Below are 24475 nucleotides of genomic sequence, written 5' to 3'. Positions count from 1 at the left end.
AATGTCAGAAAGTCACCCCCTTGCCCGGCGTCTGACAGCTGGCTTGTCTGAACTATTAGCCCGCCAGCTTTTTCCATACAAGCTGGTGGAGTCTGAGGCGTTCCAAAAATTTGTAGCTATTGGGACACCGCAGTGGAAGGTACCCGGACGAAATGTATTTTTACAAAAGGCAATCCCCAACCTGTACTCGATTGTGCAAAAGGAAGTAATGGCATGTCTGGCACACAGTGTTGGGGCAAGGGTCCATCTTACCACTGATACCTGGTCTGCAAAGCATGGTCAGGGCAGGTATATCACCTACACTGCGCATTGGGTAAACCTGCTGACGGCTGCCAAGCATGGAATGTGTGGCTCTGCAGAGGAGTTTGTGACACCGCCACAACTTGCAGGCAGGCCTGCTGCCACCTCCTCTACTCCTCCTACTCCATCCTCTTCCATAACCTCCTCGGCTGAGTCCTCTTCTGCTGCTGCGTCTTGCTCCACATCAACGCCCCCCCCCCCCCAGCTCCCCAGGTACTATTCCACATCCCGGATACGGCAGTGTCACGCCGTCTTGGGTTTGACTTGCTTGAAAGCAGAGAGTCACACCGGACAAGCACTCCTGTCCGCCTTGAACGCACAGGTGGAAAAGTGGCTGACTCCGCAGCAACTGGAGATCGGCAAAGTGGTTTGTGACAACGGAACAAATTTGTTTGCGGCATTGAAGTTGGGCAAGTTGACACATGTGCCGTGCATGGCACATGTGTGTAATCTGATCGTACAACGCTTTGTGCATAAGTACACAGGCTTACAGGATGTCCTGAAGCAGGCCAGGAAGGTGTGTGGCCATTTCAGGCGTTCCTACACGGCCATGGCTCACTTTGCCGATATCCAGCGGCGAAACAACATGCCAGTGAGGCGCTTGATTTGCGACAGCCCGACACGTTGGAATTCAACACTCCTAATGTTCGACCACCTGCTCCAACAAGAAAAAGCCGTTAATGAATATTTGTATGACCGGGGTTCTAGGACAGCCTCTGGGGAGCTGGGAATTTTTTTGCCACGTTACTGGACGCTCATGCGCAATGCCTGTAGGCTCATGCGTCCTTTTGAGGAGGTGACAAACCTAGTCAGTCGCACCAAAGGCACCATCAGCGACATCATACCATTTGTTTTCTTCCTGGAGCGTGCCCTGCGAATAGTGCTGCATCAGGCCGTAGATGAGCGTGAAGAGGAAGAGTTGTGGTCACCATCACCACCAGAAACAGCCTTATCAACATCGCTTGCTGGACCTGCGGCAACGCTGGAAGAGGATTGTGAGGAAGAGGAGTCAGAGGAGGAATGTGGCTTTGAGGAGGAGGAGCAAGACCAACCACAACAGGCATCCCAGGGTGCTCGTTGTCACCTATCTGGTACCCGTGGTGTTGTACGTGGCTGGGGGGAAGAACATACCTTCATTGAGATCACTGAGGAGGAGGAACGGGAAATGAGTAGCTCTTCATCCAACCTTGTGCAAATGGGGTCTTTCATGCTGTCGTGACTGTTGAGGGACCCTTGTATAAAAAGGCAGAAGGAGAACGACCTGTGCTGGGTGTCCACGCTACTAGACCCCCGGTATAAGCAGAAAGTGGCGGAAATGTTACCGAATTACAAGTCGGAAAGGATGCAGCATTTGCAAAATAAATTAAAAAGTATGCTTTACACAGCGTATAAGGGTGATGTCACAGCACAACGGGAATCTAACAGGGGAAGAGGTGAAAGTAATCCTCCTCCTCCCACGACCACGCCGGCAAGGACAGGACACTTTACAGACGTGTTGTTGATGGAGGACATGCAGAGCTTTTTAAGTCCTACGCATCGCCACAGCCCTTCGGGATCCACCCTCAGAGAATGACTCGACCGTCAGGTAGCAGACTACCTCGCCTTAACTGCAGATATCGACACTCTGAGGAGCGATGAACCCCTTCACTACTGGGTGTGCAGGCTTGACCTGTGGCCTGAGCTATTCCAATTTGCGATAGAACTTCTGGCCTGCCCCGCTTCAAGTGTCCTGTCAGAAAGGACCTTCAGTGCAGCAGGAGGTATTGTCACTGAGAAGAGAAGTCGCCTAGGTCAAAAAAGTCTAGATTACCTCACCTTTATTAAGATGAATGAGGGATGGATCCTGAAGAGACTGACAGTGGGCGATACATTCAACTAAAAAAAGGCCTGATGAGATGAGCTGCCTTGGGCTAAAAATGTTCCACACGCTGCTGTATTTTAGCTCTGAATGCCGGTTGACTTGCGTGACTTATCCGCCACCAACTAGGGTTCAAGCCGCAATGTTTTAGGGCACTTTCTGCCTGGGAAACAAACATAAATTTTTCTGGCCGCTGCTACAGCAGCGGCTGCAACAATACCTAATTTTTCAGGCATGTGTACATGCCTAATTTTTCAGGCCTCTGGTGCTGCACTGTGGGTTCAAAAACCAAACAAAAAAAAAGGCACATAACAGGGATTAAACTGATAGGAATAGTACTACTTAACACACCACTCCTATCTGGTGGCACATTAGATTGCACGCGCAGTGCCCCAAATTTGATGTAGGAGGACCGACCAAGCATCTTTTTCCATCTCCTGGTTCCTAAAATTGATGCCATATACACATCCCCTGTTAGGGCGCCAGCTCGTTATTCTCTTGGGCGCCAGCTCATTATTCTCTTTTTCACTTCTCTAGGGACACTTTACTGCACTATGGGCACTTAGACCCACTCTTTGTCTTGCACAGTGTTATTCCTAGCCAGCATCTGTGATGGGAAATCAGGCAGTCATCTAAACGTTTAGATTGAGCTTTAGCTTAGAACACCCTTGAAGGTGTTTAAGGAGATTAGGGCTAGTTTAGAGGATTCTTCTTAGACCTCTCTGAGTCTTTATAGCCCTTCTACCTATCCAGCATTTCGGGAAACTAGCTAAGAGAAAGGGTGGCTGTGTGTCTGTGATACATTTAACTTTATATCACCTTATTGACACTTTATCATTCCGGTCTCCATACTCTCTGCCTATACCCATCTATTTAGAGGGAATTTCCTTGCCCCTGCCAATATTATATAATAGGTAATAGTATTACCATTATTACACAATTAGCCACTATAGGGGAATGAGTATAGTATCCCTTTGTTATTTATAAATGATACAATAAAGACTTTTGTCCATTACTCAATTTACTTTAACAAAGGGTACTAACCACGGCATTAGGAAGCATTACTCTGCTTTCCCTTTCTCCCTCTATTATACACCTATGCTCACTAGGATTTGTAGGTATCACTTTATTATAGTTGTCTAACCTTTTCCTATGCCAGTTTTAGATCTCCTTCTTGGGAGATTTTTTCTTTTTCCAGTTTATTAGCATACCTGGGTACAAGCCCTCGGTGGGGCTGGCACCACACCTGACCACATTTCCTTGTTTCTTCCACTCATACCGCTTTTTCCATCTTTCAAGGGGTTTGGCAAAACAAGGAAATAGTCCTCTACTCGTAACAGGGATTAAACTGATAAGAATAGTACTACTTAACACACCTTATAATAACGCAGAGAGAGGAGTCTGAAGAAGAGGAGTCAGAGGAGGAAGGTGGCTTTGAGGAGGTGGAAGACCAAACACAGCAGGCGTCCCAGGGGGCTTGTTGTCACCTTTCAGGGACCCTTGGTGTTGTACGTGGCTGGGTGCTGGAAGAGACCTTCAATGACATCAGTGAGGACAAGGAACGGGACATGGCTAGCTTGGTATCCAACCTTGTGCAAATGGGGAGTTTGCGGTTGTGCAAATGGACTGTTTGCGGTTGTTTGCGGTGCGTTAAACGGGGAGTTTGGTCTGTCACTGTGAAGCGGGCGTAACCCTTACACTACCTGATCGATACAACATCATACAGTAGGTCCCCCCCTCATTATTTTTATGGACCCCACCCACCGTTCACGGGTGGGGGCGGGAGGACAGTAGGTCCCCCCCATTGTGATTTATGGCCCCCACTCACCGCGCAGGGGTGGGGGCCAGGGGGGAGGACAGTAGGTCCCCCCCCTTATCCTTATTTACTGAAAATTCCCCTGTATAACAACGTTTGGCATTTAGTGAATATTCCCTATTCTGCTCTGTGTCAGTGTGTATCAGGGTCTCTGAGGACAGGTGTCAATCCATATCTGCCAAGTGACCCTATGTAGGAGGAACAGTCCCTATTCTGCTCTGTGTCAGTGTGTATCAGGGTCTCTGAGGACAGGTGTCAATCCATATCTGCCAAGTGACCCTATGTAGGGGGAACAGTCCCTATTCTGCTCTGTGTCAGTGTGTATCAGGGTCTCTGGGGACAGGTGTCAATACATATCTGCCAAGTGACCCTATCTAGGGGGAACAGTCCCTATTCTGCTCTGTGTCAGTGTGTATCAGGGTCCCTGAGGACAGGTGTCAATCCATATCTGCCAAGTGACCCTATGTAGAGGGAACAGTCCCTATTCTGCTCTGTGTCAGTGTGTATCAGGGTTACTGAGGACAGGTGTCAATCCATATCTGCCAAATGACCCCATGTAAGGGGAACAGTCCCTATTCTGCTCTGTGTCAGTGTGTATAAGGGTCCCTGATGACAGGTGTCAATCCATATCTGCCAAGTGACCCTATGTAGGGGGAACAGTCCCTATTCTGCTCTGTGTCAGTGTGTATCAGGGTCTCTGAGGACAGGTGTCAATCCATATGTCAAGGTGTCAATCCATATGTCAAGGTGTCAATATGTCATATGTCAGGTGTCAATCCATATCCATTGTGATTTAGGAATGTTAGGTGATTTCTGCCCTTTGTGGATTAAAACCAGACTCTGCATCAACTATGTAATTTTCCATGGGAGTTTTGCCATGGATCCCCCTCCGGCATGCCACAGTCCAGGTGTTAGTCCCCTTGAAACAACTTTTCCATCACTATTGTGGCCAGAAAGAGTCCCTGTGGGTTTTAAAATTTGCCTGCCCATTGAAGTCTATGGCGGTTCGCCCGGTTCGCCAGTTCGCGAACATTTGCGGAAGTTCGCGTTCGCCGTTCGCAAACCGAAAATTTTATGTTCGCGACATCACTAATGGCAACGTGATTAACCCAGTGATTAACGCTACCATTACAATGCTTGGGAATGATCCAACCTGCTGGGCTGTACAGGAAAAGCTCTCCCTCAGTCTGTACATTTCACATACTGTGATATTGAAGGGAATCCTTGCCATGAAAATGAAATAATGTCCCCCCTGCAGTATAAGAGCACTTTTCATTCACAGCCCCACAGCATGTAGTTTACACACACATAGCATGATAAACAGACAGGAGAAGTGGAACCCTACGTGTGATTGTTAGCCTGCAGGCTCATTCACCCCAGGAGTCTGCCCATTCAACCGAGGAGTCTGCCAAGTTACCACAGGACTCTGCTCATTTACCCCAGGAGTCTGTCCATTTAAACCAGGAGTCTGCCCATTCACCCCAGGAGTCTACCCATTCAACCCAGGAGTCTGTCCATTCACCCCAGGAGTCTGCCCATTCAACCCAGGAGTCTGCCAAGTTACCACAAGAGTCTGCTCATTTACCCCAGGAGTCTGTCCATTTAAACCAGGAGACTGCCCAGTTACCCCAGGAGTCTGCCCATTCAACCCAGGAGTCTGCCCATTTACCCCGGGAGTCTGCACATTTGTCCCGGGAGTCTGGCCATTCAAGCCAGGATTCTGCTCATTCACCCCAGGCGTCTGCCCATTTAACCTGGGAGTCTGCACATTTACTCAAGGAGTCTGCACATTTACCCCAGGAGTCTGCCATATTACCCCAGGAGTCTGCCCATTCACCCCAGGAGTCTGCTCATTTAACCCAGGATTCTTCCCATTTACCCCAGTAGTCTGCTCATTTACCCCAGTAGTCTGCTCATTTAATCCAGGAGTCTGCCCATTTACCCCGGGCTTCTGCACATTTACTCCGGGAAACTGCCCATTCAAGACAGGAGTCTGCTCATTTACCCTAGGAGTCTGCCCATTTAACCTGGGAGACTGCACATTTACCCCAGGATTCTGCTCATTTACCCCAGGAGTCTGCCCATTTAACCTGGGAGACTGCACATTTACCCCAGGAGTCTGCCCATTTAACCTGGGAGACTGCACATTTACCCCAGGAGTCTGCCCATTTAACCTGGGAGACTGCACATTTACCCCAGGAGTCTGCACATTTACCCCAGGAGTCTGCACATTTAACCCGGGAGTCTGCCCTATTATCCCAGGAGTCTGCCCATTCACCCCAGGAGTCATTTACTCCAGCAGTCTGTCCATTTAACCTGGGAGTCTGCTCATTTAACCCCTTAAGGACCAAACTTCTGGAATAAAAGGGAATCATGACATGTCAGACATGTCATACATGTCATGTGTCCTTAAGGAGTTAATCCAGGAGTCTGCCCGTTTACCCCAGGAGTCTGCCTATTTAATCTGGGAGTCTGCCCATTTACCCCAGGCATCTGCCCATTTAATCCATTTAACCCAGGAGTCTGCCCATTTACCCCAGGAGTCTGCTCATTTACCCCAGGAGTTTACCCATTTAATACAGGAATCTACCTGTGACAAACGCCGCTTTCCACAGACGTTTACCACTGACTCCTGGAGGAGTCTGGAAGCTGGCCTCATGCCCACAGACTAAGGGCCAGGTCAGCGACTGTAAAGACCCATCCTTTATTCCCCCGGTTCCACTGGTTCGGCACTTTACATTCGTGTGCATAGAACCGAACACTAGCTCCCTGGCAGCCATTCGCATGGACCAAAACCGCGAATAGACTTCAGGGGGACTTAGCCGCGAATGCGCCTGGAACTATTTTCGGCATGAAGACTTTGCAGTCCCCGGTCGGTCCCCAGCAGCAGTTAGCCAAGATTCTACGGAACTATTTTCGGCTAGGGGACCATGCATGCGGTCGGTCAAATAAATGACTTCCAGGAAATTCCTGAACTGATCTGGGTGATTTGGGGATTCGTTGGTCACCCAGATCGGGGCTATCAGGGGATGTAACTTTTGTGGGGGGTTTGTGTATTTAAAGGTATTTTTTTTTTTTTAAACTGTGTGTTTTTAGTTCCTGGAGATAATTGAGTTTAATACAGTACTTGACTCAATTATCTCCCAGACACAGGGGAGGGATTATCTTATTACGTATGGGAGTGTCCTGGACCTGAGAGCCAATGTAATTACAGTGTGTATGTTTTTACTGTACTCTACTCTCAAGTCCAGGGGGGAGTGCCCCTTGCATGGGGACCTGCATATAAGGCCAGTTGTGGCTGCCAATACTTGTACTCCCAGAACTATGTGTTGTCTGGTTACTGGGAGGGAAAAGGGCTAACCACTGTTCCACTGTGGAGGGTTCAACGGGGAAAGTCCTTGTAAGGACTAGGGCTCCCAGGACTGAGTGTCGTCCAGTGATTGGGGGTGTGTAGAGCGAATTCCCCATTCAGCTCCAGGAGGGAGTGGTTCCAGGACCCCAGTCAAGCCACGGCAGCTGTGGGCAGAAGTGCTGCGGTCTGTCCCCTGTTCCCGCTAGGAAGCGGTGCTTGGCAGAGGTACCCAGCCAGTGACTCCAATGATTTTCTCCCTCACCCTAAGAAACTGCAATTAACCCTGTGATTGGGGAAAACAAGAGAGGTTTGCCATAGCATTATGTAAAAACTCAATGCTACCAGCAGTGGTGTATTTTGGATCTGTGCTGCCCTAGACATGACGAAAATCGGGCAACCTCAATTTAAATTTGCCCTGTCCCTTCCTGTCAAGACCACACCTCTTCCTGTTAAAGACTAACACACATATTTTGACTGACACACACACACACACTCACTGATTTGACACAATCTGACATACACACACACACACACAATCACTCAGACACACACAATCACTCAGACCCACATTCACTCAGACATACACACATTCACTCACAGACCCACATTCACTCACAGACCCACATTCACTCAGACATACACACATTCACTCACAGAAACACACTCACTCACAGACACATACTGACAGATATACTCACTCACTCATTCACAGACACACACTGACTCACAGACACACTAACAGCTACACACACACACATTCACTGACAGACATACACACTCACTGACAGACAAACACACACACACACACTTTCCCTGGTAGTCACACACACATTTCCCCTCAACACTCACAGATTACTGTTATTTTGTACATTTTTTTTATTTAAATCCACCCAGCCTCCCTACCTTTGGGAGAGCGGGGTCGATATTTGTCACCTGTGGTCTAGTGGGGCTTCTTTGCTGGCTGATGGCCAGGCTCAGGCTGTTGGGCAGACAGGCAGGAAGGCAGGTGGGCGTGCAGGCAGACATGCAGACGGTACCGAGTGGAAAGCAGGGAGCGATGGTGCTAAGCTCTTCCTGCTCAGCTCCCTCGCGCGCCGCAGAGTATTGCCAGGAGCTGGAGTGATGCCATATTCCAGCTCCCAGCATTACTCTGCTGCTCGTGAGGAAGCTGAGTAGGAAGAACTCAATACCCTTGCTGCCTGCTTTGCATGCCCGACCGCTGGCCTGGGACAGAACTAGCCACCCTACCCAGGGAGGCCCAAATGTGGCCGGCCGGCCAGCTCTTGGGCCCCCTAAAAACGAAACTATGGTATTTGCCAGGGCATTTGGGTGCATAGTTTTTTGCCGTCCCTGAAAAGTGTGGCCAAAGGCAAATGCCTTATTAGCCTCACTGTAAATACAGTGCTGGTTACCAGTCTTACCAACATTCCCAATTCTGATGAGACAGTCATGATATCAGGGTCCTGTCCTGGCTGTCCCCAAAAAGTGAAGTACGAACGCATCATTACAAGCCCCCCCAACAACCCAGATGTTTGGCAGGACTGTCTTAAATACTGTACCCCTGTATCGATATATTGGGATCCATTGTTGGGGAGCATGTGTCACTTATCTCACTTAGTCCCTCTTGTGTGACCCCCTGTTCTGTTTGAACACCCCTCTCTTACTCCCTCCTCTGGGTCCCTGTCCCATACAGATACATTTTTCCCAGACATTTGTAGATGCAGATACGACACTCAGACATACAGTCACAAACACACACCTACATACAGTCACACACCTACATACAGTCACACACCTACATACAGATAAGCATACATACAAATTCACAAATACAGACATAAATACATACAGGTAAAAACATACATACAGGTACACATTCACAGATACTAATACATACAGTCACACACACACAGATACTCGTACATACAAATACAGACAAATTCATACAGGTAAACACATACTTACAGGTACACACTCACAGATACTAATACAGACAGTCACACACACACATACAGATACACACTCACAGATACTAATACATACAAGTACACACTCACAGATACTAATACAGACAGTCACATACATACATACAAGTACACATTTACAGATACTAATACATACAGTCTCATACTCACAAAAATTCATACATACATGTACATGCTCACAGACACTCACACATACAAGTACCCACTTACAGATATACATATATACAGGTACATACCAACAGACAAACACATATTTATATATAGATATACACTCCAAGGAATACGCTCACAGACACTTGTACATGCAGTTCACATTTATTGCATTTTTTCTCACATTGTTAAGCAGCAGTGCCACTCACTGGCGACAAATTATAACTTCGATTCAGGTTGTTTTTAAAAGTTTTATATTTTTTTTAAGTAATCAACCACATTTGACAGGGCTGGATACACTGAGTATATTATTTAACGAGGAAAACAATTGATAAATCTCTGCTTATGGTAAGTAATGGTGGTAAGTAGTCAGGTAAAGTTTCCTGTCGGTAATCTTGTGAGGAAGCATTAACTCTGTAATTTACTGATCCAAGAGGCGGAGTTGGTGATATTAACTCAATGTCCGGAGCTGAGCGCTGAGTCTCATTTTAAGACAAAGTGTCACAGTGCGAGGAGATTCTGAGCGCCAGATCCAGCGGTTATACCCGTTAATGAATGGATTAACCATAAAGTTCTCAGCCACTCTCATTCTGATGAAGTTGTTATGGTGCACAGAATGTCCCTTAAACATGCAAGTCGCGTACACCGATTATCTGCTTCCGTTCTGGAGCTATATGTATCTACTATCATAAATGCTATACTCCTGTTAGACTGTGTTAGTAAATACGATCACTGTGTGCAGACAGCGCATGTTCTGTCTGAATGAATATAAAGGAATATAAGTATGTGTTACATGAAGCGGTTAATCACAGATTTCTGAAAACAGGAAGGGATAAACGTTAATTTAATGAGACAGCAGCCATTGAAAGCTTGTGATTGGTTTCTGATTTAATACCTTGATAGCTTTGGTCTATATGTCAGTGAGCATGAAACGTTCACTTCGTTTTATAATTATAAACTATAAACTAAGGACATTCTTCTGAAGCATTCTAGACCAACTGATTTAATGCAGAATATCTCTAAATCATTAATGGAACCTCATGACATCATTGTGAATGATATTACAGAAAATGATGAAGTCATTTAGAATCTTGTAGAGAAGTTGTTTACATCATTCTGGGGGTTATTACACCATTTATAATTTACAGATTTATTCACTAGTGAGGATTGATGGAAATTTAAGGAGAAAACTGTTATAGATGAACGGGAAGCGTAGCTGACCTAGAGAAATGTTCCAATTCAGCTATTTTGGCCTTTGAAATTCACTCTGAATTGCCCCCAATTTTCAGGTTAGTGAATAACTCCGATTATGTCCGAGTCACTCTAAAGATCTGGAACAAAACTTATTTAAAAGATAAGAATGTGGTCCTGTTGAATGAGTCCAGGTCGGCAGTGATCAGAATCTGGCTTCTGTCACCAACCCTGTAGGTGTCTTTTAAGATGGTTTAGTCATTGATTGATGTTGCCCGTCTCTGTACTAATTGCTCTTGCTCTTTCTCAGTTGCTCCTTCTGGTTTGCCATCACAGATGCCATCCATGTGGTGGTCAGTTGCTTGGACTCTTCCCAGGTGTAGTGCGGCTTGTAGCCCATATCTCTCTGGGCCTTATTATAGGAGAAAGTAAATGCTGTGTTGAGGAGAAGCACTAGGTGGCGGGTGAATGGTGGCACATATCTCACAAAAGGCTTCAGCAGGAAACGTAAGACCTCCAGTAGGAAAGCTGCGTAGTACAACAGATTGAATGGAAGAGTTAGCCTTGGTTCTACTCCTAGCCCAAGCTCTTTGCCCAACTCGTGGTTGATATCGGAGTAGCTAATATGTGGAGTGTCGTCTGAAATGTAATAGAAGTTCCCTGCTATCTTCTTGGCTTTGTCTGGATCATTCATTGCCCTAGCAGCCTGTACGTGAGCCCAAGCAACATTGCCCACGTAGACAGGGTTCACCAATGCTTCCTTTCTGGATAGTCTGTGGAAGACATTACCATTACTTATTGCTTGGACAAGGTGCATCTCCAGGAACTGGGACCCCTCACCATAGATGTACATGGGCCTTAAGGAACAAGTAATGAGTATACCACCAGATTTCAGTGCCCGACCATTGGCCTTCAGCACCCTCTCCTCTGCCAGTCTCTTACTTTGTCCATAGGGGGATCGAAGCTTGCCCACGTACACAAGGTCCTCATGACCGTTGACAATTGGATCCCCGCTAGTGTTGGGTCCTACGACCTCCACACTGCTTGTGAAGATAAAGTAACGCACATCATTCTGCACACAGGCCTCAAGGAGATTCTCTGTTCCTTGGTCAAAAAATAAGTAACATTGTTACAAAATATATATAACACATATGTGAAATAATTTGTAAATTTATAATAAATATAAAATAGTGTAAAAAAAGAGGACAAAAATTAAGAAATGTAATCTATATGTGATATGAATATTCAAATATGATCCATCACTTCAACAGGCAAATAAAAATAGGAGAATTCTCCAAAACTCTGGGTGGGGGGCATTATATTCTGACATACTAGATCAGCCATGTTCAACCCGCTGCCCTGAACTGCTTGTAATGTGGGCCAGTTGCCGTCCTGGATGGTGAGGTAGGTATGGAGCCCATAACCTACTGTGCTCTTTCTGCACAGCTCCCTCGCGCGCTCTGAAATGAACCAGCAGCTGGGATATGTCGTAATCTTGGCATCGAGATCACTACTGTGCGTGCAAGGGTCCTGTGCAGGAAAACCACAGTGTTCCCATCACAGCAGCAACCACTGGCCACCAGGGAGAGGATTCACTTCCGAGATCCCAGAGCAAGGTAGGGAGGATGGTGGACCTCTTAATTACTAAATGTGTGGTCGTGAAATAGATTTTTGTGTGGGTCAGCCAGTAATTATGTGTGTATCTGGTTGTTTGTCTGTGATTGTATGTGTGTGGGTCAGTGATTCTGTTTGTGTATGTGTGTATATGTATGTGTGCATATATATCTGATTTATGTGTGTGTGTGTATGTATGTGATTGTGTGTATAGGTCTGTGATTGTATGAGTGCATTTGTGGGTCTGTGATTGTGTTTGTGCATGTTTGTGATTATGTGTGTTTATGTCTGTGATTGTATGGGTGCATGTGTGGGTCTATGATTGTGTTTGTGTATGTCTTTAATTATGTTTATGTGTTTGTATGTCTGTGTGTATATGTCAATGAAAACTGCCGTTCACACCCAAGTAAACTGCTCTCCCCTGTGATGAGATGGGGTACAGGCACATAGTGGGTGGTATCAGAGAGAGTTTTGTATTGGGGTGTATAGGGTTAGGGCTGGGGCTTGGGGTACAGGGTATACCTGTGTTAATATAGCTGCTATCACTCTCAGATCAGAACTAATAGGAGGGTACAGTAAGGCTTGACCTCATAACATTGAGTGTATCAGAATCATTTTCTCACTAGCGGAAGTTTTAGTAAATACTCATAATATTAGTAAAATTAATTAGAAGTAGAGCGGGTATTGAGCTATTACTGGCAAATCACCTGTCTTCAAGCAGGGCTGTCCTAACTCCATTTACATCATTTGTTTTAGGGTTTTATCTGCAAATGTCATTCTGTTTTTATTAATGTTATTTATATAGCGCCAACATGTTATGTAGTGCAGTAACTAACTGAACAATTGAATGTGAGCAGAAAGATTCTTACAATCTGTCGTTTTCTCAAGTTATTGGAGAATTGATCACTAATTAGTAAACTTTGCAGGATATCAGTCGTATAGTATTAACTAGATTATTCACAAATGTGAGAATTGCTGGGAATTCCTTCAGAGCAAATTTCAAATGTAAGTTGGCCCTTTAGTGAATAACTCTTTATATTTATGGTATATTTTTGGCAGGCAGGAATGAGGTGGGATAAGATGATAAGATCCAGTTCTGTATTTCTTACCGGTGACGTTGATCGCTATCAGAGTCTCGGTGCTGATTTTTTCCATTGGGTCGATGATGGCTGCGCTATGTATCACCACGTCCACCGACTGGCAGCATTGCTGGAGAAAGTCCTCATCACAGATATCTCCCTGGAGAAGCTTCACCAGCTTGCGGCCCTTGAACTCTGTGAGTGACAGACGTCTTAAACAATGCATGGTATGGCTGAGGGTAATGGGAGGTGCTGTCCAACAATATATTGCTATCTGATAGAAAGTCTGGGATTGTACGTTACTGCAGCCGGATTGATTTACTAAACCAGCCGTAGTGCAGAATAAAAGGATAAACTAACCAATCTGGAATAATGAGCCAACTCAGCTATTTCCCATCAGTAAGATCTGCACAATTCCCACCTTCCCTTACACTTCATGTTACTGTGTCACACAGTGTAATAACTAAGTCCCTTACAGATACATGTTAGTGTGTCATACAGTGTAATAGCCATGTCCCTTACAGATACATGCTAGCGTGTCACACAGTGTAATAGCCGTGTCCCTTACAGATACATGCTAGCGTGTCACAGTGTAATAGCCATGTCCCTTACAGATACATGTTAGTGTGTCACACAGTGTAATAACTGAGTCCCTTACAGATACATGCTAGCGTGTCATACAGTGTAATATCCATGTCCCTTACAGATACATGTTAGCGTGTCACACAGTGTAATAGCAATGTCCCTTACAGATACATGCTAGCGTGTCATACAGTGTAATAGCCATGTCCCTTACAGATACATGTTAGTGTGTCACACAGTGTAATAGCCGTGTCCCTTACAGATACATGTTAGTGTGTCACACAGTGCAATAGCCGTGTCCCTTACAGATACATGCTAGCGTGTCACAGTGTAATAGCCATGTCCCTTACAGATACATGTTAGTGTGTCACACAGTGTAATAACTGAGTCCCTTACAGATACATGCTAGCGTGTCATACAGTGTAATATCCATGTCCCTTACAGATACATGTTAGCGTGTCACACAGTGTAATAGCAATGTCCCTTACAGATACATGCTAGCGTGTCATACAGTGTAATAGCCATGTCCCTTACAGATACATGTTAGTGTGTCACACAGTGTAATAGCCGTGTCCCTTACAGATACATGTTAGTGTGTCACACAGTGCAATAGCCGTGTCCCTTACAGATACATGCTAGCGTGTCACAGTGTAATAGCCATGTCCCTTACAGATACATGTTAGTGTGTCACACAGTGTAATAACTGAGTCCCTTACAGATACATGCTAGCGTGTCATACAGTGTAATATCCATGTCCCTTACAGATACATGTTAGCGTGTCACACAGTGTAATAGCAATGTCCCTTACAGATACATGCTAGCGTGTCATACAGTGTAATAGCCATGTCCCTTACAGATACATGTTAGTGTGTCACACTGTGTAATAGCCATGTCCCTTACAGATACATGTTAGTGTGTCACACAGTGTAATAGCCGTGTCCCTTACAGATACATGCTAGCGTGTCACAGTGTAATAGCCATGTCCCTTACAGATACATGTTAGTGTGTCACACAGTGTAATAACTGAGTCCCTTACAGATACATGCTAGCGTGTCATACAGTGTAATAGCCATGTCCCTTACAGATACATGTTAGTGTGTCACACAGTGTAATAGCCGTGTCCCTTACAGATACATGTTAGCGTGTCATACAGTGTAATAGCCTTACAGATACATGCTAGCGTGTCATACAGTGTAATAGCCTTACAGATACATGCTAGCGTGTCATACAGTGTAATAGCCATGTCCCTTACAGATACATGCTAGCGTGTCATACAGTGTAATATCCATGTCCCTTACAGATACATGTTAGCGTGTCACACAGTGTAATAGCAATGTCCCTTACAGATACATGCTAGCGTGTCATACAGTGTAATAGCCATGTCCCTTACAGATACATGTTAGTGTGTCACACAGTGTAATAGCCGTGTCCCTTACAGATACATGTTAGTGTGTCACACAGTGCAATAGCCGTGTCCCTTACAGATACATGCTAGCGTGTCACAGTGTAATAGCCATGTCCCTTACAGATACATGTTAGTGTGTCACACAGTGTAATAACTGAGTCCCTTACAGATACATGCTAGCGTGTCATACAGTGTAATATCCATGTCCCTTACAGATACATGTTAGCGTGTCACACAGTGTAATAGCAATGTCCCTTACAGATACATGCTAGCGTGTCATACAGTGTAATAGCCATGTCCCTTACAGATACATGTTAGTGTGTCACACTGTGTAATAGCCGTGTCCCTTACAGATACATGTTAGTGTGTCACACAGTGTAATAGCCGTGTCCCTTACAGATACATGCTAGCGTGTCACAGTGTAATAGCCATGTCCCTTACAGATACATGTTAGTGTGTCACACTGTGTAATAGCCGTGTCCCTTACAGATACATGTTAGTGTGTCACACAGTGTAATAGCCGTGTCCCTTACAGATACATGCTAGCGTGTCACAGTGTAATAGCCATGTCCCTTACAGATACATGTTAGTGTGTCACACAGTGTAATAACTGAGTCCCTTACAGATACATGCTAGCGTGTCATACAGTGTAATAGCCATGTCCCTTACAGATACATGTTAGTGTGTCACACAGTGTAATAGCCGTGTCCCTTACAGATACATGTTAGCGTGTCATACAGTGTAATAGCCTTACAGATACATGCTAGCGTGTCATACAGTGTAATAGCCTTACAGATACATGCTAGCGTGTCATACAGTGTAATAGCCATGTCCCTTACAGATACATGCTAGCGTGTCATACAGTGTAATATCCATGTCCCTTACAGATACATGTTAGCGTGTCACACAGTGTAATAGCAATGTCCCTTACAGATACATGCTAGCGTGTCATACAGTGTAATAGCCATGTCCCTTACAGATACATGTTAGTGTGTCACACAGTGTAATAGCCGTGTCCCTTACAGATACATGTTAGTGTGTCACACAGTGCAATAGCCGTGTCCCTTACAGATACATGCTAGCGTGTCACAGTGTAATAGCCATGTCCCTTACAGATACATGTTAGTGTGTCACACAGTGTAATAACTGAGTCCCTTACAGATACATGCTAGCGTGTCATACAGTGTAATATCCATGTCCCTTACAGATACATGTTAGCGTGTCACACAGTGTAATAGCAATGTCCCTTACAGATACATGCTAGCGTGTCATACAGTGTAATAGCCATGTCCCTTACAGATACATGTTAGTGTGTCACACTGTGTAATAGCAGTGTCCCTTACAGATACATGTTAGTGTGTCACACAGTGTAATAGCCGTGTCCCTTACAGATACATGCTAGCGTGTCACAGTGTAATAGCCATGTCCCTTACAGATACATGTTAGTGTGTCACACAGTGTAATAACTGAGTCCCTTACAGATACATGCTAGCGTGTCATACAGTGTAATAGCCATGTCCCTTACAGATACATGTTAGTGTGTCACACAGTGTAATAGCCGTGTCCCTTACAGATACATGCTAGCGTGTCATACAGTGTAATAGCCTTACAGATAAATGCTAGCGTGTCACACAGTGTAATAGCCATGTTCCTTACAGATACATGCTAGCGTGTCATACAGTGTAATAGCCTTACAGATACATGCTAGCGTGTCATACAGTGTAATAGCCATGTCCCTTACAGATACATGTTAGTGTGTCACACAGTGTAATAGCCGTGTCCCTTACAGATACATGTTAGTGTGTCACACAGTGTAATAGCCGTGTCCCTTACAGATACATGTTAGCGTGTCATACAGTGTAATAGCCTTACAGATACATGCTAGCGTGTCATACAGTGTAATAGCCATGTCCCTTACAGATACATGCTAGCGTGTCATACAGTGTAATAGCCTTACAGATACATGCTAGCGTGTCATACAGTGTAATAGCCATGTCCCTTACAGATACATGTTAGTGTGTCATACAGTGTAATAGCCATGTCCCTTACAGATACATGCTAGCGTGTCACCCAGTGTAATAGCCGTGTCCCTTACAGATACATGCTAGCGTGTCATACAGTGTAATAGCCATGTCCCTTACAGATACATGTTAGCGTGTCACACAGTGTAATAGCAATGTCCCTTACAGATACATGCTAGCGTGTCATACAGTGTAATAGCCATGTCCCTTACAGATACATGTTAGTGTGTCACACAGTGTAATAGCCGTGTCCCTTACAGATACATGTTAGTCTAGCTGACAGTCTAGCTGACTGCCTCAATGAATATTTTTGTTCGGTATTTACAGATGAAAATGAAGGAAAGGGACCTCTGTTAACAAAAAGGATAAATGAGTCATTTATTACATGTGAGTTTACAGAGGAAGAGGTTCTATTTCAACTGTCAAAAGTAAAGACAAATAAGTCAATGGGACCTGATGGAATACACCCAAAGCTATTAAAAGAGCTTAGTGGTGTACTAGCAAAACCATTAACAGATTTATTTAACCAATCATTGATAACAGGAGTAGTCCCAGAAGATTGGAAGTTAGCGAATGTTGTGCCCATTCACAAGAAAGGTAATAGGGAGGAGTCGGGCAACTATAGGCCAGTAAGCCTTACTTCAGTAGTGGGGAAAGTGATGGAAACCATGTTAAAGGATAGGATTGTTGAACATCTAAAAACACATGGATTTCAAGACCAGAGACAACATGGGTTTACTTCAGGGAGATCATGCCAAACTAATCTTATTGATTTTTTTGATTGGGTAACTAAAATTATAGATCAGGGTGGTGCAGTAGACATTGCTTACCTCGATTTCAGTAAGGCTTTTGACACTGTTGCACATAGAAGGCTTATCAATAAACTACAATCTTTGAGTTTGGATTCGAATATTGTTGAATGGGTAAGGCAGTGGCTGAGTGACAGGCAACAGAGGGTTGTAGTCAATGGAGTATATTCGAAGCTTGGGCTTGTCACCAGTGGGGTACCTCAGGGATCTGTACTTGGACCCATTCTCTTTAATATTTTTATTAGTGATATTGCAGAAGGTCTTGATGGTAAGGTGTGTCTTTTTGCGGATGATACTAAGATATGTAACAGGGTTGATGTTCCAGGAGGGATAAGCCAAATGGAAAATGATTTAGGTAAACTAGAAAAATGGTCAGAGTTGTGGCAACTGACATTTAATGTGGATAAGTGCAAGATAATGCATCTTGGACGTAAAAACCCAAGGGTAGAGTACAAAATATTTGATAGAGTCCTAACCTCAACATCTGAGGAAAGGGATTTAGGGGTGATTATTTCTGATGACTTAAAGGTAGGCAGACAATGTAATAGAGCAGCAGGAAATGCTAGCAGAATGCTTGGTTGTATAGGGAGAGGTATTAGCAGTAGAAAGAGGGAAGTGCTCATGCCATTGTACAGAACACTGGTGAGACCTCACTTGGAGTACTGTACACAGTACTGGAGACCCTATCTTCAGAAGGATATTGATACCTTAGAGAGAGTTCAAAGAAGGGCTACTAAACTGGTTCATGGATTGCAGGATAAAACTTACCAGGAAAGGTTGAAGGATCTTAACATGTATAGCTTGGAGGAAAGACGAGACAGGGGGGATATGATGGAAACATTTAAATACATAAAGGGAATCAACACAGTAAAGGAGGAGACTATATTTAAAAGAAGAAAAACTACCACAACAAGAGGACATAGTCTTAAATTAGAGGGTTAAAGGTTTAAAAATAATACCAGGAAGTATTACTTTACTGAGAGGGTAGTGGATGCATGGAATAGCCTTCCAGCTGAAGTGGTAGAGGTTAACACAGTAAAGGAGTTTAAGCATGGGATAGGCATAAGGCTATCCTAACTATAAGATAAGGCCAGGGACTAATGAAAGTATTTAGAAAACTGGGCAGACTAGATGGGCCGAATGGTTCTTATCTGCCGTCACATTCTATGTTTCTATGTTTCTATGTTTCTATGTTAGTGTGTCACACAGTGCAATAGCCGTGTCCCTTACAGATACATGCTAGCGTGTCACAGTGTAATAGCCATGTCCCTTACAGATACATGTTAGTGTGTCACACAGTGTAATAACTGAGTCCCTTACAGATACATGCTAGCGTGTCATACAGTGTAATATCCATGTCCCTTACAGATACATGTTAGCGTGTCACACAGTGTAATAGCAATGTCCCTTACAGATACATGCTAGCGTGTCATACAGTGTAATAGCCATGTCCCTTACAGATACATGTTAGTGTGTCACACAGTGTAATAGCCGTGTCCCTTACAGATACATGTTAGTGTGTCACAGTGTAATAGCCATGTCCCTTACAGATACATGTTAGTGTGTCACACAGTGTAATAACTGAGTCCCTTACAGATACATGCTAGCGTGTCATACAGTGTAATAGCCATGTCCCTTACAGATACATGTTAGTGTGTCACACAGTGTAATAGCCGTGTCCCTTACAGATACATGTTAGTGTGTCACACAGTGTAATAGCCGTGTCCCTTACTGATACATGTTAGTGTGTCACACAGTGTAATAGCCGTGTCCCTTACAGATACATGCTAGCGTGTCACAGTGTAATAGCCATGTCCCTTACAGATACATGTTAGTGTGTCACACAGTGTAATAGCCGTGTCCCTTACAGATACATGTTAGTGTGTCACACAGTGTAATAGCCGTGTCCCTTACAGATACATGCTAGCGTGTCATACAGTGTAATAGCCTTACAGATACATGCTAGCGTGTCATACAGTGTAATAGCCATGTCCCTTACAGATACATGTTAGTGTGTCACACAGTGTAATAGCCATGTTCCTTACAGATACATGCTAGCGTGTCAGTGTAATAGCCTTACAGATACATGCTAGCGTGTCATACAGTGTAATAGCCATGTCCCTTACAGATACATGTTAGTGTGTCACACAGTGTAATAGCCGTGTCCCTTACAGATACATGTTAGTGTGTCAGTGTAATTGCCATGTCCCTTACAGATACATGTTAGTGTGTCACACAGTGTAATAGCCGTGTCCCTTACAGATACATGTTACTGTATCACACAGTGTAATAGCCGTGTCCCTTACAGATACATGCTAGCGTGTCATACAGTGTAATAGCCATGTCCCACAGATACATGTTAGCGTGTCACACAGTGTAATAGCCGTGTCCCTTACAGATACATGTTAGTGTGTCAGTGTAATTGCCATGTCCCTTACAGATACATGTTAGTGTGCCACACAGTGTAATAGCCGTGTCCCTTACAGATACATGTTACTGTATCACACAGTGTAATAGCCGTGTCCCTTACAGATACATGCTAGCGTGTCATACAGTGTAATAGCCATGTCCCTTACAGATACATGCTAGCGTGTCATACAGTGTAATAGCCATGTCCCTTACAGATACATGTTAGCGTGTCATACAGTGTAATAGCCGTGTCCCTTACAGATACATGTTAGTGTGTCACACAGTGTAATAGCCATGTCCCTTACAGATACATGCTAGCGTGTCATACAGTGTAATAGCCATGTCCCTTACAGATACATGCTAGCGTGTCATACAGTGTAATAGCCATGTTCCTTACAGATACATGCTAGCGTGTCATACAGTGTAATAGCCATGTCCCATACAGATACATGCTAGCGTGTCATACAGTGTAATAGCCATGTCCCTTACAGATACATGTTAGTGTGTCACACAGTGTAATAGCCGTGTCCCTTACAGATACATGTTAGTGTGTCAGTGTAATAGCCATGTCCCTTACAGATACATGTTAGTGTGTCAGTGTAATAGCCATGTCCCATACAGATACATGCTAGCGTGTCATACAGTGTAATAGCCATGTCCCTTACAGATACATGTTAGTGTGTCACACAGTGTAATAGCCGTGTCCCTTACAGATACATGTTAGTGTGTCAGTGTAATAGCCATGTCCCTTACAGATACATGTTAGTGTGTCAGTGTAATAGCCATGTCCCTTACAGATACATGTTAGTGTGTCACACAGTGTAATAGCCGTGTCCCTTACAGATACATGTTAGTGTGTCACAGTGTAATTGCAATGTCCCTTACAGATACATGTTAGTTATTACACTGTGTGACACACTAACATGTATCTGTAAGGGACATTGCAATTACACTGTGACACACTAACATGTATCTGTAAGGGACATTGCAATTACACTGTGACACACTAACCTGTATCTGTAAGGGACACGGCTATTACACTGTGTGACACACTAACATGTATCTGTAAGGGACTCAGTTATTACACTGTGTGACACACTGAGTCCCTTACAGATACAGGTTAGTGTGCCACATAGTGTAATAACCGAGTCCCTTACAGATACATGCTAGCGTGTCACACAGTGTAATAGCCGTGTCCCTTACAGATACATGTTAGCGTGTCACACAGTGTTATAGCCGTGTCCCTTAATGATAGGTATTAGAGTGTCACACATAGCCATGGCTTGAAAAGGACACTCTGTGTTGAAATGTTGATAATGCTTGTTAAATGGCAAATTAAACCACCATTTTACCACATCGCCGTGTGCTGGGGAGACTGTTACTAAGTGTAAAAGCTATGTCACTCACAGATACAGTGTCACACAGTGTAATAAACATGTCACTCACAGATAGAGGTTAGTATGTCACCAATGCCGTGTCCCTTAGAGATACATGTTAGTGTGTCACTGTATGAACTATGTCCCTACATTAGCATGCCCCTCCATGTAATATCTGTGACCAGCATAACTTCCGATTAGTATGCCACTGTGTGTTTTAGCTGTGTCCTTTCTAGTAGCATATTACATGCACCTTACAGTGCAGATTAGCATGTTACTCAGTCTAATAGCCGTGTACATGTGAGCCGTGTGTGTCCCTTCCAAACACATGTTAGCGTGTCATTCCCTTACTGATATAGTTTTATTTGTTGTTCGGTTAGTGCTTGTGAGATTAGTATGTGGTCATGTGTGTTAAACTACATGTGATGTTTATATGATGTGACTCACGTTCACATATCGCCAGCAGATCTGAACTGATCACTTTATCCATTGCACGTATCTCCTCCATCTCTCCCTCCTCAAGCAGGAACCGAACTATCCTCTGCCCAAGGAAACCACCTGCCCCGGTCACCAGGCACCGCATCCCTGCCAAGGGCATCGCCATTATAACTCTAAAATACCCAAAACAAAGTTTTAGCCAGAGCCACGGAGAAGTAAACGTACCGCCCCGAAGGTTTAACTGGAGGTAACTGGATGCCAGTAGGCTCTCTTTATACACCGCTTCCTAAACTCCAACCCATCGTCTACTTTGAAGGACATTTTCCTTGCAAGACACAAAATCCTTGACTTGCCAACTAAACAAAACAGTGCGGCTCTGATGGCCTTCAAACAAATGAAATATTCACACATTGGCAGTCGGGGGAGACGCGCATTCAGACACTCCTATCTTTGCAGTTGTTTTAAGATGGGGCTGGGGGGATATAAAGTACAACGTGAAAAGTGTATTGCTAAAACATACACCATGACTAAATGAACCCCAAAACTCATCTTTCACCAATTACGTTGCAGAGTTACATCGTACGTCAAAACAAGCTTTTCACATCTCTCTATCTGCTGACAAAACAATCATTTGAAACAATTTCCAACTTTGTCACAAACTGGGAATAAACTTTTTTGAATCCTAATGGAAATCTGATTTTTCATTGGGCCAACAAGCTGTTACGCCATATATTAACCATTACATCCTTCAAAACGGCAACTTCTAAAAATATTTCAGCAAACTCTGTCCACATAAAACCACCGCTGGGTGTAAGTTTGATAACAGCTTGGATGATAAATTGTAAGCTTAGAAACTATCAGAATTTTAGGGATCGATGTGGCTAAAATGGACACTTGGGGCTCAGTCAAGGGGATTATTGGCTAAGCAGTGAGTTGAGAAATGATTTTCAATATAAAGGATTTAGGACAAAGCCGGTTGTAACAGCGTTAAAGCACTCCATCTCCTGCAAACGCCTTTAATAAAAGCTTTGATGTGAATGAGATCCTTTAAATACTAATAAGTAACTTTCAGCAAACTGTTAGCTGTGTCTGTTACGCTGTTTGTTTAGCAGATTTATACCAAGGCCATTGCATTCCATCCTGGTGCTATCTTGGCCCTTTACATGAATGCAGTGGATGAAGGGTTAACACGGCATGACTTGAAGTTAATACAGCAGCTGTGAAATTATATATAAAACATGGGGGGTGGTTGCACTCACCTGAACATGCTTAAATGGGGTGCTGCTGGGGGCCATATTATACAATAAACAATACACAAGATCCAGCGCACTCTCCTATCTACTAAACAGTAACTTCAATGTTGACAGATTTTATTAGTTTTTAAAAGTTTTTTTAAAAACACCTAATCTAGGCAAAAAACAAAAAAACAAAAAAACAATGGGGATTTAGTTACATTATATGATCATACATTGCATAAGCCTGCCACAACGTCAATGTACCCCATCCTTGGCAGGTCCTACTCTCACAGTCTAATGTCTGCTCTTATGAGATTAACCACTTACTTGGGAAAAAATTCCATCTGAGGCTCTCTGCAGTACAAGGCTAAATAGGGACCTGAGATGAGGCACCTGTAACAGGGAGGGGTGCAAAACCAAGGAGTTGGCTAGACTCCCAAATATATATATATGAAACATGGGGGGTGGTTGCACTCACCTGAACATGCTTAAATGGGGTGCTGCTGGGGGCCATATTATACAATAATCAATACACAAGATCCAGCGCATAGATTAGGTGTTTTTAAAAAAACTTTTAAAAATTAATAAAATCTGTCAACATTGAAGTTGCTGTTTAGTAGATAGGAGAGTGCTCTGGATCTTGTGTATTGTTTATTGTATAATATGGCCCCCAGCAGCACCCCATTTAAGCATGTTCAGGTGAGTGCAACCATCCCCCATGTTTCATATATATATATATATAGCATCATTTAATAATGCAAATTCAAAAACGATTTTTCGCAATTTGATTTATAGAACATACACTGATCAGCCACAACATTAACCCCTTAAGGACCAAACTTCTGAAATAAAAGG

At 44.0% G+C, this 24475-nt stretch overlaps 1 protein-coding gene across 2 annotated transcripts; it reads right to left on the bottom strand.

Annotated features, from left to right (window-relative positions):
* Window positions 1-9654: 9654 nt before the first annotated feature.
* Window positions 9655-24014, bottom strand: LOC134601501 (3 beta-hydroxysteroid dehydrogenase/Delta 5-->4-isomerase-like). 2 transcript variants are annotated; one of them, XM_063446005.1, is made up of 4 exons: window positions 23948-24014; window positions 22395-22558; window positions 13376-13540; window positions 9655-11756 (listed from the first exon to the last, which is right to left on the bottom strand). In XM_063446005.1, the coding sequence occupies exons 1-4, from the start codon at window positions 23962-23964 to the stop codon at window positions 10939-10941; spliced, it is 1164 nt and encodes a 387-aa protein (XP_063302075.1). In that variant the 5' UTR covers window positions 23965-24014; the 3' UTR covers window positions 9655-10938. The 2 variants fall into 2 exon arrangements, with proteins under 2 accessions (XP_063302075.1, XP_063302083.1); XM_063446013.1 differs by having other exon boundaries at window positions 9655-11750.
* Between the last annotated feature and the right edge of the window lie 461 nt (window positions 24015-24475).

Source organism: Pelobates fuscus, chromosome 1 (assembly GCF_036172605.1).
Source record: "Pelobates fuscus isolate aPelFus1 chromosome 1, aPelFus1.pri, whole genome shotgun sequence".
NCBI lineage: Eukaryota > Metazoa > Chordata > Amphibia > Anura > Pelobatidae > Pelobates > Pelobates fuscus.
This window is presented reverse-complemented; position numbering and strand designations above follow the sequence as displayed.

Coding starts and splice junctions, on each gene's coding strand:
- LOC134601501 (XM_063446005.1), bottom strand. Junction 13,541..22,394: donor TCTGCTGGCGATATGTGAAC/GTGAGTCACATC, acceptor TGTCACTCACAG/AGTTCAAGGGCCGCAAGCTG. Junction 11,757..13,375: donor GATAGCGATCAACGTCACCG/GTAAGAAATACA, acceptor TTTTTGACCAAG/GAACAGAGAATCTCCTTGAG.